Source organism: Leptonychotes weddellii, chromosome 1 (genome assembly GCF_054177405.1).
Source record: "Leptonychotes weddellii isolate Sample4059 chromosome 1, ASM5417740v2, whole genome shotgun sequence".
Taxonomy (NCBI): domain Eukaryota; kingdom Metazoa; phylum Chordata; class Mammalia; order Carnivora; family Phocidae; genus Leptonychotes; species Leptonychotes weddellii.
Genome location: NC_138369.1, coordinates 21,866,853 through 21,879,768, shown reverse-complemented (window position 1 = coordinate 21,879,768; position 12,916 = coordinate 21,866,853). Strand labels below are relative to the sequence as shown.

General features: G+C 39.7%; 1 protein-coding gene across 44 annotated transcripts in view; it reads right to left on the bottom strand.

Annotated features, from left to right (window-relative positions):
* The window catches only part of SLMAP (sarcolemma associated protein), a 269,063-nt gene that overhangs the window by 85,968 nt on the left and 170,179 nt on the right, over positions 1–12,916 (bottom strand). For 43 of the 44 annotated variants that reach the window (XM_081819490.1, XM_081819511.1, XM_081819483.1 and 40 more), the window contains one exon: positions 9,971–11,888. The exons of the other annotated variant lie outside the window; for it this stretch is intronic. In XM_081819490.1, coding sequence (XP_081675616.1) covers positions 11,796–11,888 — 93 coding nt within the window. In that variant the 3' untranslated portion in view covers positions 9,971–11,795. Of the gene's footprint in view, positions 1–9,970; positions 11,889–12,916 lie in introns of those variants that run through there. 44 annotated transcript variants of the gene reach the window in all.

The window sequence follows — 12,916 nt, the reverse complement described above, 5'->3', positions numbered from 1 at the left end:
TTTTTTTTTAAAGATTTTTATTTATTTATTTGAGACAGAGAGAATGAGAGACAGAGAGCGTGAGAGGGAGGAGGGTCAGAGGGAGAAGCAGACTCCCTGCCAAGCAGGGAGCCCGATGCGGGACTCGATCCAGGGACTCCAGGATCATGACCTGAGCTGAAGGCAGTCGCTTAACCAACTGAGCCACCCAGGCGCCCTCTCCTGCACTTAAGTCTTATTTCCTTTCCATCACCAGCCCAGAAGCAAATATACCAAGTTAGTATTCCTACTGTCACAATTACACTTTTCCTACATCGACAAGAGTGATGGTTGTTTCTCATTCAATATTGTTTGAACTGTAGCAGAGCTGATACATATAAACCCATTTATTAGTTGTTAACAGTTAATGTTGGATAGTGCTTCTTCACACAGCCCCATACCACAACTTATCTGTGTCCTTATTCATGGACATTTAGGTTGTTTCTCAATTTTTGCTATGATCTAGAATGCTTCCATGAACAAGGATCCTTGCATACACACATCTGAATTTCCCTAATATATATAGTCAGAAGGGGGACTGCTGGTCTTACATATTTTTTTTGAAGATTTTATTTATTTATCTGACAGAGAGAGAGCACAAGCAGGGGGAGCGGCAGAGGGAGAAGCAGACTCCCCGCTGAGCAGGGAGCCCAACCCGGGGCTTGATCCCAGGACCCTGGGATCCTGACCTGAGCCAAATGCAGATGCTTAACCGACTGAGACACCCAGGTGCCCCAGTCTTACACATTTTCAACATTTACTAAATATTGTTCAATTGCTCTCCTAAGTGGCCCTATCAAGTTACAGTCCCACCCACAATGAATGATACCGTTTTCCTACACCTTTACAAACACTTAGCATTGTCAGGCCTTCATTTTTTTTCAGTGTGAAGATGCATGTAAATCATCTAAAGTTTTAAAAAGGAATAATAACAAGCAAAATAAACATGGTGATTTTTACAGTAGGGTATCTCTTTGGTGCTTTAATTTGTATTTGTCTGAATGGTCTTTCTATATTTTATCGGTCATCTGGCTTCTTTTTCTGAGACTTGCTAGGTCATATCTTTGACTATTTTTCTTTTGGATTTTTCTTACCAGGTTGTAGCTACATATAAATTTGAGATACTAGTCCTTTGTTATATATATTTATATATATGGTGCAAATATCTTCCAGTTTGTCTCCTATTAAATACTTTTCATTGCATACTTTTTTTAAAAAAAGATTTATTTATTTAAGGGAGAGACAGAGCATGAGCAGTGGTTGGGTAGAGGGAGAGGGACAAGTAGACTCCCCGCCCAGCGGACGCAGGGCTCAATCCCAGGACTCTGGGATCATGACCTGAGGCAAAGTCAGACGCTTAACGGACTGAACCACCCAGGCACCCTTCATTGTATAAGTTTTAATGTTAATATAGTTGAATTTATTTTTACCTTTGTAAATTGACCCAACACCAAGGTCAAACAATTACTTATCCCACCCTCTTTTTTTCCCCTAATAATTTGTCTTTAATTTACTTGGCCTTCATTTTTTTTTGTATAGAAGACTGGCTTTTACTTTTTCCATACAGAAACCCAACTGTCCTCAAACTGTTAATTATTTCTTCATGACTTATAATGTAATGAGATCTATATTACAACGTACCAACATTCCACACGTGCTTGGATTGATCTCTGAGCTCTTTTGTTCTGCTGTATGTGGATGTATGTGTCTATCTCTGCTCTAATACTATGTTCTAAATCATTATAGCTTTTGGGGCGCCTGGGTGGCTCAGTCAGTCAAGCATCTGACTTCAGCTCAGGTCATGATCTCTGGATCCTGGGATCGAGTTCTGCATGGGCTCTCTGCCCAGCGGGGAGTCTGTTTCTCCCTCTGCCCTTCCCCTCTCTCAAATAAATGAATAAAATCTTAAAAAGTAATAATAAATCATTATAGCTTTCTTGGAAGCCTTTAAGTTTGATGGAGCAAGTCTGTCCTTTATCTTTTGCAGAAGTTCTTGGCAATTCTTGAAACTTTAAATTTCCTCATAAATATATCAGTTCTTTTATTTATATTGTCAAAGAAAAATCCCATTGGAATTACATTATATTTATAAATTAATTTTGGGAGAATTGACATCTTTAAGATACTGAGCTATACCCTTGATGATCATAGCATATTTCTCTATTAATTCAAACCTTTATTCCAGGTAGTTCATAGTTTCTTTTTTTTTTTTTAAAGATTTATTTATTTGACAGAGAGACACAGAGAGAGATGGAACACAAGCAGAGGGAGTGGGAGAGGGAGCAGGCTTCCCGCTGAGCAGGGAGCCTGATGCGGGGCTTGATCCCAGGACCCTGAGATCATGACCTGAGCCAAAGACAGACGCTTAATGACTGAGCCACCCAGGCACCCCAGTTCATAGTTTCTGATGCTATCATACATAGGCTCTTTTTTCCCCTATTTTAAAATTAATTGTTACTGGTATTTAGAAACACTTTTGATATTTGTATGTTTATTTTATACTGAGCAACCTTTATTCTATGCTTGAGAATCCTAATAATTCATAGATGCTTTGGGTTTTCTGTACAGATCATTAAAAGATCTGAAAATGACAAATTTATGTTTTCCTTTCCAGCCCTATATTGCATTTCTTATCTCGTACAGCATTAGCTAATACAATGTTGAGGATTTGGGGTGAGAATGAATATTAAGTCCAATTCTTGACTTTAATAAAAATGCTACTAAAAAATGCCCATTAAGTATGATGATTGCTGCACATTTTAAAACACACTTTAAAAACTATCTTGGGGGCACCTGGGCACAGTCGGTTAAGCATCTGACTCTTGGTTTGTTCTGCTCAGGTCATGATCTCAGGGTCATGAGATGGAGCCCTGAGTCGGGCTCCACGCTCAGCAGGGAGTCTACTTGAAGGATTCTCTCTCTCCCTCTGTCCCTTGCACTCTCTCTAAAATAAATAAGTCTTAAAAAAAACTGTGGGAAATTTCAAACATATATAAAAATAGAGCAAATAGTATAATAAATCTCTGCTTACCCTTTCCAGTTTTGAAAAATGGTGTTATTCTTCCTTTTTTTTTAAGATTTTATTTATTTATTTGACAGAGAGAGACACAGCGAGAGAGGGAACACAAGCAGAGGGAGCGGGAGAGGGAGAAGCAGGCTTCCTGCAGGGCAGGGAGCCCAATGTGGGGCTCGATCCCAGGATCCTGGGACCATGACCTGAGCCGAGACACTTAACCAACTGAGCCACCCAGGCGCCCCAAATGGTGTTATTCATTTTCATCTACTTTGAATACTTTTGAAAAGAAGATACCCAGCACTCCCTATATCATATAGGATACATTTTTTTAAGACTATTTTCTGGGGAAATTTTAGGTTCACAGCATTTTTTTTTTTTTAAAGATTTTATTTATTTGACAGAGAGAGAGCATAAGCTCTCTCTTGTGGGAGGGAGAGTGGCAGAGGGAGAGGGAGAAGCAGGCCCCCGGGGCTTGATCCCAGGACCCTGAGATCATGACCTAAGCTGAAGGCAGACGCTTAACCGACTGAGCCACCCAGGCGCCCCCACACCATGCATTTTTTTTTTAAAGATTTTATTTATTTATTTGACAGAGAGAGACACAGCGAGAGAGGGAAAACAAGCAGGGGGAGGGGGAGAGGGAGAAGCAGGCTTCCCGTGGAGCAGGGAGCCCGATGCGGGGCTTGATCCCAGGACCCTGAGATCATGACCTGAGCCGAAGGCAGACGCTTAACGACTGAACCACCCAGGCGCCCCATACCATGCATTTTTTAAAAAGCCCTGAGAGAAATTCCTATTAAGTGCTCATACATCTCAATAATTTATTATTAATCTTATGGACATGGACTGTGGTAACTGACTAGGATTTTGTCTTGGTTATCAGAAAGCTTAGAGCCATATGTGCAGGGTGGCATAGAATAATTTTTTCTCTCTCAGTTTTCACTCCACTTTATATCATTCTTATTTTTCTTCTTTCCCCCTCCTGTACTCATTTCAACCACGCTATTCCATATTTTAGGTATCTGTATAGGCCACTTTAAAGCCTCACTGAGACAAAGCAGGTATTGAATAAATGCGTATTCAGTACCTTTCTACTTGGTAATTGGTGAAAACAAGGTCCAGCTTTTCTCATTGTAGCATTTAAGGGTATACTTGAAAACAAGGGCAAAAATCTGTAAAAAAAAAACCAAAAAACGAAGGTCTTCTTCCACAAATTTACATCCATGGTAACAGAATGTTTGCTGCAACTAATTGATTTTATTTCAGACCAATGAGCACACCATCATACTATCTACCTACTCTTACCTGACACCTTAGTTTATTTCTGCAGAGTTGGAAATCCTAGAAATGACCTCGTAAGCAAACCATTTTATATTTACGGAGAGAGAGATGGAGAGACAGAAATGTTCTGAGAAAATAACAGGATAAACATCTCATGGTTTTGGGGGTTTTTGTGGGTTTTTTTTTGCATCAAATGTTTATTGAGCTCCCCTTAAGATCCAGACATGGTGCTGGACACCAGAGATATACAGATAAACAAAACACGGCCTCTGCTGTGGAAGAGGTCAAGACCCAGCAGGAAAGGCAGGCATGTAAACAGATAAGAGATGAAGCAAGCCATGGTACAAAAGGCACAAAGGTGGAGCCCAGGAAGAAGTGCCCATCTCTGCCTGGGAGGGTCAGGGACAGGCTCCAGGGTAGGGCATACACATTCAAATGGAGCACTAACCCACAATTTTTTTTTTTTAAAGATTTATTTATTTGACAGAGACAGAGATAGCGAGAGCAGGAACACAGCAGCGGGGGTGGGAGAGGGAGAAGCAGGCTTCTCCCCAAGGAGGGAGCCCAATGTGGGACTTGATCCCAGGACCCTGGGATCATGACCTGAGCCAAAGGCAGACGCTCAACGATTGAGTCACCCAGGCGCCCCCACAAGTACAATTTTTAAAAAAGATGTATTTATTTACTTGAGAGAGCGAGCACGAGAGCATGAACAGGAGGGGCAGAGAGAGAGGGAGAGGGAATCTCCAGCAGACCCCACGCTGAGTGCAAAGCCTGCCTCGGGGCTGGATCTCACGACCCTGAGATCACCATCTAAGCCGAAACCAGGAGTCAGATGTTTAACTGACTACGCCACCCAAGTGCCCCCACAAGTACAATTTGAACACTCATCTCAAACTGCTTGAAACTTAAATATGGTCTTATTGAAAGTCAGACCATTAACTGACATTGGGGGTTAAACATTTAGCTGGTGTTGCGTGGATTAAAACATGTACATGCTGAAGCACTGAGAAGAAAAACCCTTGGTGTGTTAGGATCATCTAAGAGGGAAATGGGGCTGTGGGGAGGTGCAGAGGTGCCCCCTCCAACAGGCACTGGCTCCCACAAGTCCACTCATGTTTTTTTTTTTAAATGTGATTTTATTAACTACATGAAGTGCTAAGATAGACTGTCCAACTTTAAAAACGATTCCAAATTTAGTTCGTAGAAGAAAATGTGATCAGCTTTACATACACTGACTTTATAAGGAAAATAAAAATTTGGTTACAAATATCCAAAACATGTTAACTCTTTAAAGTTAGTTATGGAGTACATGACAGGGGATGGGGAGAGCTCTGTGATGGGGGTGGTTACATAAGCATGGGCTAATTATCTCAGAGTAAGTTTTCAGCCAAAACTAGAATGGCATAATTATGCAAAGATCTGATCAACGGTGAAGTAATTTACAACAGAAACCTGGGATTCAAGAAGTGGAAATGGCTGAGGTTTTTCATGCCTTTGATGCCCTTTCCTTAGATGCTTGAAGAGCCTGCCACCAAGAAGTGTTCTCAGTCTTGCAGAAATGGATCCCTGCCAACTTAAGAGGGACAGGTATGCTGTTCAAGCAGGCATCCCTGCTTCAAATTCTACATGGAACAAGATGATGGGACATACATAAAAATGCAGGATAAAAAAACCCTTAGTCTGTAATTTCATAGAGTGAAAGTCTGAATCTCTGCTAAATGAAATCTGGCTACCTAGATGTACTTGGGCCAATTCAAGAAGTCAAAATGAAAAGATGAAGTCAACAGCAACTGTAGACAGCAGAAGCATTACCAGCAAAAATTCCTTTACTACTCCATCCCCACCCTCCACCCCCAGACACTTTTGCTTTTACTTATTTTCAATGTTCTCTTTTTCATAGACTTGATCTGGTGTCCTTGCATGACAGGGGTAGTAAATGATGTATTATAAGATCTGGGCTGAAACATGCTTAATCTTTTTTTTTTTTTTTAAGATTTTATTTATTTGGGGGCGCCTGGGTGGCTCAGTCGTTAAGTGTCTGCCTTCGGCTCAGGTCATGATCCCAGAGTCCTGGGATCGAGCCCCGCATCGGGCTCCCTGCTCGGTAGGGAGCCTGCTTCTCCCTCTCCCACTCCCCCTGCTTGTGTTCCCTCTCTCGCTGTGTCTCTCTCTGTCAAATAAATAAATAAAATCTTAAAAAAAAAAAAGATTTTATTTATTTGTCAGAGAGACAGCAAGAGTGCAAGGCAGGGGGAGCGGCAGGCAGAGGGAGAGGGAGAAGCAGGCTCCCCACTGAGCAGGGAGCCCAATGCGGAGCTCATTCCAGGACCCCGAGATCATGACCTGAGCCAAAGGCAGACGCTTAACCAACTGAGCCACCCAGGCGTCCTGAAACATGCTTTTTAGGAAGAAATATGCAGCTGCCTAATCTCCTGGATAAGCAGCACTGTAAACACATGCAGTAAGATATGGTGAACATGTGCCTCCATGTGCAAGGGATTTTGGGCTCCATCCAATCCATGTCCCAGCCCATTAATGGGAGATGCCTTTCAAAGAACCTGTCTGGTTATGACACTTCACTGGCTTAAAACAAACAAAAAAACCTTAATTCTAACCTGTTACTTGCAAGGTATAGTTCAGACCATTTAACAGGGCAAAACTCCAAGACAGACCATAATGCCTTCAAAATGCTTTCTAGGGGCGCCTGGGTGGCTCAGTCATTTAGGCGTCTGACTCTCGACTTCAGCTCAGGTCATGATCTTGGGGTCGTGAAATTGAGCCCCATGTCGGGCTCTGTGCTCAGCAGTCTGCTTGAGATTCTCTCTAAGAATAAATAAATCTTTAAAAAATGCTTTCCAATCACAATGTCTTTTCTAGGAAAATCAATCTCAGATCTTAATGGTTTGCAAAGCCAGGTACTTTGAGAGAAACCAGTCCTGTTACCCTGTCCTCCTAGAAGGGAAACTTACCTTTGGCTCCAGATGTCTCTGGCTTGGGTGGTTGGGTGGCTGAAAGTGAGAGGAAATGTACCCCTTTTTCTATGGTCCCACTGGCTCCTATGTCGTCTTCTACTACACAGTATTGTAAATGCCAACTTCCTTGCCTCTATTTCTCCTCTGTACCAAAAGCTCTGTGACCACAGGGACGGAGTAATGTCAGGACCTAGCACAGTGCCCCATACCAGTCACTCAGTAAGTATTTGCTAAATGAATGGATATAAAACCATTGAAGCCTGGGATACAATGTGGCGTAGCAAAAAACGAAGTAATCATCTTAATTCTCAATTTTATAACAATTATTCTTACTCTGAGTCAAAAATTCCCTGGATTTTTTTCCCTGATAGGCAAAAAGGTGAGAATGGATAGTTAAGGCCTCTTCTAGGATTCTAATTCTATGTACACATATGCACAAAGCATGTTTAAAAGTGTAAGTCTGATTTTGAAATGGACACACCAGAATTCATTAAGTGCAAATGAACACCAGTCCCTTTAAATGTAGGTACTGACAAGTTACTCATTCGATTATGGAAACCAATTTGGAATTCTGCAGAATACTTTTTGTTTCTAATTTAAAGCAAAACCAAAAAACTTTAAAAAAAATTTACAAAAGCAACATATATTTACTAGTAAAAATAAATCAGAAATTATAAAAGGAGAAGATAACCGACCCACAATCATACTGACAGAAGCACTACTTATTTAAGCCTGGGTATAAATCTGAGTCCTCCTGCTATAAACATATCCTATATGTCTATATTTTTTCTTTAAAACCAAGGTTATTCTACACCGGCAACCTTTTTACCTTAATATACCTTATGAATATCTTCCCATATACTTTGCAAGCACAGTAATCTGTAGGGTGGCAATATTAATTTATTTAACCAACGACCCACTGCTGGATATTCAGGTTATTTACCCATTACTATTAAAAAAAAAAAAAAAGCTACATTAAATGTCCTGGTAGTCAAAATTTAGTGCACACAATTATGTTTTCAAAATTTCCAGAAGTGAATTTTTCAAACAAGGCTGTACATTTTTATCAAAGTTGATTTGTATGTAGTTTGTATGTAGCAGATTTCCATCCTTTTGACAGTAGATATAATCACTGGAAGGAGCCGAGAATCACTGGGGGTCGAATCTGGTGATTAAAGTGAGAGATCAAGCGAGGCAATACTATTTTTAGTCACAAGCCTCTGACTATTCAGCAGTGTGACTGGTTTTCACACGTGACCCAGAGTGACTCTGAAGGCAGTTGCAACAAGAATGCCAAACTGTTGTAAGCCTTGGCTCATTATCAAACTAAGCATATTACTTTCCAAAGACACAGTCATGAAGGGGACGAACAGAGCTAGGTGATGATGCTTTCTCGGGATTCATTATACTGCAGTTACATCTCATTCACACAAGTAGAAAGTCTCAACAGTTGAGTCAACCAATTCATTTTAAACAGCTGTGCTGGTTCCCCTAAAACTTAAATATTTGCAGTTTTTCCAGTGTGACATTCTCATAAACATTTATTTACCACTCGAATGACACTTCACATATGTTACCTTTTTAATTCTTATACATATAGATATTACTCTCTCCATTTTATAAACGAGGAAACGGAGACTGAGAGAAGATAAGGGATTAGCTGCTAACAGGCACAGCCAGGATGCCAGTAAGGATCTGTTTAGCTTCACATGCCACGTTCCTTTCCTTTTCTGAGCCAGCCATGTAGCACCTCTGGGTAATTCTTAAATGTATCATTATAGGGTTGTTCAATCTTAACTACTATGATTAAAATCTCTTAATGGGGGCACCTGGGTAGCTCAGTTGGTTAAGCAACTGCCTTCGGCTCAGGTCATGATCCTGGAGTCCCAGGATCGAGTCCCACATTGGTCTCCCTGCTCAGCAGGGAGTCTGCTTCTCCCTCTGCCTCTGCTCCTTCCCCCTGCTTGTGCTCTCTCTCTCTCTCATTCTGCCTCTCTCAAATAAATAAATAATCTAAAATAAAATACAATAAAATTTCTTAATGACTATCACTATCAGTGAATAATCGTACTCTTTATTTAACCTGGAAGTGAACTGAATGAAACTGGAGGTATTGCTTATGAATAGGCTCATTTATATTCTTTTTTTTTTTTTTTTAAAGATTTTTTATTTATTTATTTGAGAGAGAGAGAATGAAAGACAGAGAGCATGAGAGGGAGGAGGGTCAGAGGGAGAAGCAGACTCCCCGCTGAGCAGGGAGCCCGATGCGGGACTCGATCCCGGGACTCCAGGACCATGACCTGAGCCGAAGGCAGTCGCTTAACCAACTGAGCCACCCAGGCGCCCGGCTCATTTATATTCTTAAGAAAAACGGCAGTAACTACAAAAACCCATTAATTCAATTTGAATAAAGTAAATATTGATACTAGACTTTACTTTTAAAGAGACTTGTCTGGCAAGTGAGTCATATTTTAACAATAACCATCGTAAAAGGGGAAAAAAATTAGAGCAGTAAGTTAAATAAAAGGCTAATAAAACTTGAAGGAAACAGCTCAGTAAACCCTGAAGAACACCAAATATATATTATGTTGCATTAGGAGTCATTTCAAGAAAAGATTATTAACAATCTAATAGTAAAGTCAACACTAAGAATTTCAATGATACCCAACTCAAAAATGCATAGGGAGAGTAAAGTTATTTTATTAAATCATGCACATCACGTGTGTTAGTGCAAATAGTTTAATCTGTACTCCAGAAATTCTATTGTACTTTATATCTTTACAAAATAGATTTAAAACAATTATTTACTTTAAAAAATGTAATTCTGAAGTTAAGCATTTCAGAACAATATTTGCAATAACCTATATACAAGAGGTACTGGGTACCACTGGCATATTAGCATTCTGTGGTGGAGTGGCTTCCTGCAACAGAAAATGATGAAATGAACTATATGACAGCATTTTCTACAAGTCATTTGTGACTAATTCCTCCATGAATCTAGTGATCCTCCCAACAGCAAATCCCAAATAGCTTAAAATATAACCTTTAAAGTATAAACAACGACTGCCAAACATCACAAGGCAAATTATATCCTAAACTTCTATTTCAACATTTGGCTAGGCCTGTGGATTGCCACAGAACATTCAAGCCAATTCACTGACATTCCCTCCCAGTCTTCATTGACTGAAAAATTTAACTATGTGATACTTTAGGATATTCTATGACCTAAATAAATTTTATTGACATAACTGTGGTGCCGCACAAAACCATAGCTAAACTTTCACTTCTGTGTTTTAAATTTATAACATCAAGCAGTGCTTAGGTGCTTCACTGTGCATGGAACACTATTAATCTTGGGAATAATGCTTCTCATAAACAGAAAGTCCCAATTAACAACAGTAAAAAGAAAATAACCATTTGCATACCCGACCAGGAAATCTGTTGGTAGGTAACAACAGCTCACCTTGAACATGAATTAGCTTTGAAATATCATAACCAAATTAAGTCAGTAAAAGCTTATCTAAAGAGATATTAATTCTTTCTTCAATTAAACATGCTTGGAGGAAGAGATGATAGAAAAAAAAATCATGCTTCCTAAAATGCTGTATATGAGAAAGTAACTTGGCTTTTAAAGAAAATATCTCTTTAAATACATGAGGTTTAATAAATTACATTCCAATTGACTCAACAGTTTGGTTTACTGCACTGAAATTGTAGAATTACTGTTTTTGCTCCCAGAAATACTTCAGTTTGCTCAAGAAAATACACACTCTCATGGAAAGTTTTTCAAAGTTGATGTCCTCCACATCGTCAAGTCACATTAAGGCTGAACAAGCGTGCACATATTCCCCAAATTATCACTAGAACAGAATATTTTCCAAGTGTATTTCTCCTTAAAAGAAAGAAAGAAAGAAAGAAAGAAAGAAAGAAAGAAAGAAAGAAAGAAAAGTCCACGCAAATAGTTGTCTCTAAGTCTTGTTCCCAATAGCTCAGTGGTTTTATAACAAGTAAAAATGGCGTAAATATGTAAAAAATATATATATATGTGTATATATTTCAAACTGATAGGCACTGAGCACACAGGGCCTCTCTTCCCATGTATGTATTGGTTGTTTGGTTTGGGTAGTTATCGAATCAGAAAAATGAATTATCTGGCCATTAGAATTCAGAGTAAAATACCCATAAATTTAATGTTATAAATAATTTGGTGTACCAAGAAGCCTACTTTAGGCCACCATAATATTCAGAATCTCAACATACTAATTTAAAAATTACATGAAAAATTGCAAGCAAATTATTGCTTACAGTAGAATAAAGTCACAATTTTATATCCTCTTTATAGATAGATACATTTTATATAATTTAAAGCAATGACCCTACAGCTGTATTCTTGCACTTCTGCTGTCTTAAGAGGTAAAAAGGAAGAAAATGGTTCTGTTTGTCCCCAGCATGAGTGTGATGCCAGCTTCTAAAGGGAGGACGGTGTACGGACTCAAGAAACGCTCTCATGGAGAAGCTCTGGCCAGACCTGGCACGTACAGCACGATGGCTGTCACCGCAACCAGGGCAGCCAACATGGGCATCCAGGGCCAGGGTTTCTGTGTGGAAAGAAACCAAGAGTCAATATCACATTCTTCCCTCTCTTTTCATACCTATTAACCCCTTGGTTCCAGAGAGTCCTGAATATTTAACAGAATATTAGAAAAACCTTGTCTTTGCATAAGAATACATTTTAAAAAGAAAGGAAAGAAAGGTGAGGGAGTGCAGGTGTGAGGAGAGCCATGACAGCAGGAACACTTTTCGAGGATGGTTGTGTGGAAGCCTCATACAGCTCAGGAAAGTCTTGGGCAGTTTTCAATTTTGTTACAGTTGAAACCTAATAGTGACTTCTAAGAAATCCTGTGGGCTTAGCCTGCTTTACTTACTCCAGTATCCATACATTACAACTAACTGATGTACACGGATGCCTGGAATACATGTCTGCATAAAATGTTTATTTCTTGATAAAAACCAGATTTGTATGTTGGGGTAGTTTTACACAAGGAGCTGGTGGGTAAGGTAACAAAGAAAATGGCCTAAGCTTTGATTCTCTAATGTGAAACCACAGAAGACAAGATCAGATGGGGTTTAAGATAGAGAAGTGCTATTAGGACCTTGCCTCTTTGATACTTTTGGTAAAGACCATGTCCAATGTAGTAATGTCATGGGATTATCTCATATGTTCTACTGACATGCATGCCTGTTGCAGGCAAGCATGGGCGGGCGATTCGCTGTTAACTTTCAGAGGGCATTATAAAATCAACGTGCTCTGGATGATAGCTTTATTTTCACTAGTGTACTGAGAGTCTTATTTAGAAAACTGGCTTTTAAAGAAATATTGCGATGTTGCAGATCAAGGCTCAGAGAGATATGGGATAGGTTTATACTCTCATAAGTAAATGCACATTGAGGTTGAGATTGTGAGCCAATGGCCCATTATGCTAATCTCATCCTTTTTCATCTTCATAGCCACAGTGTAAATGTAGGGGAAGGGTTGAAAAAAGAAGCTCTACACTATGGAAAAGAAGAGGAAGAGGAGGAGTTGAAGAAAGCTGGCTGAAAACTTCAAAGAGGCAAACGCTTCATT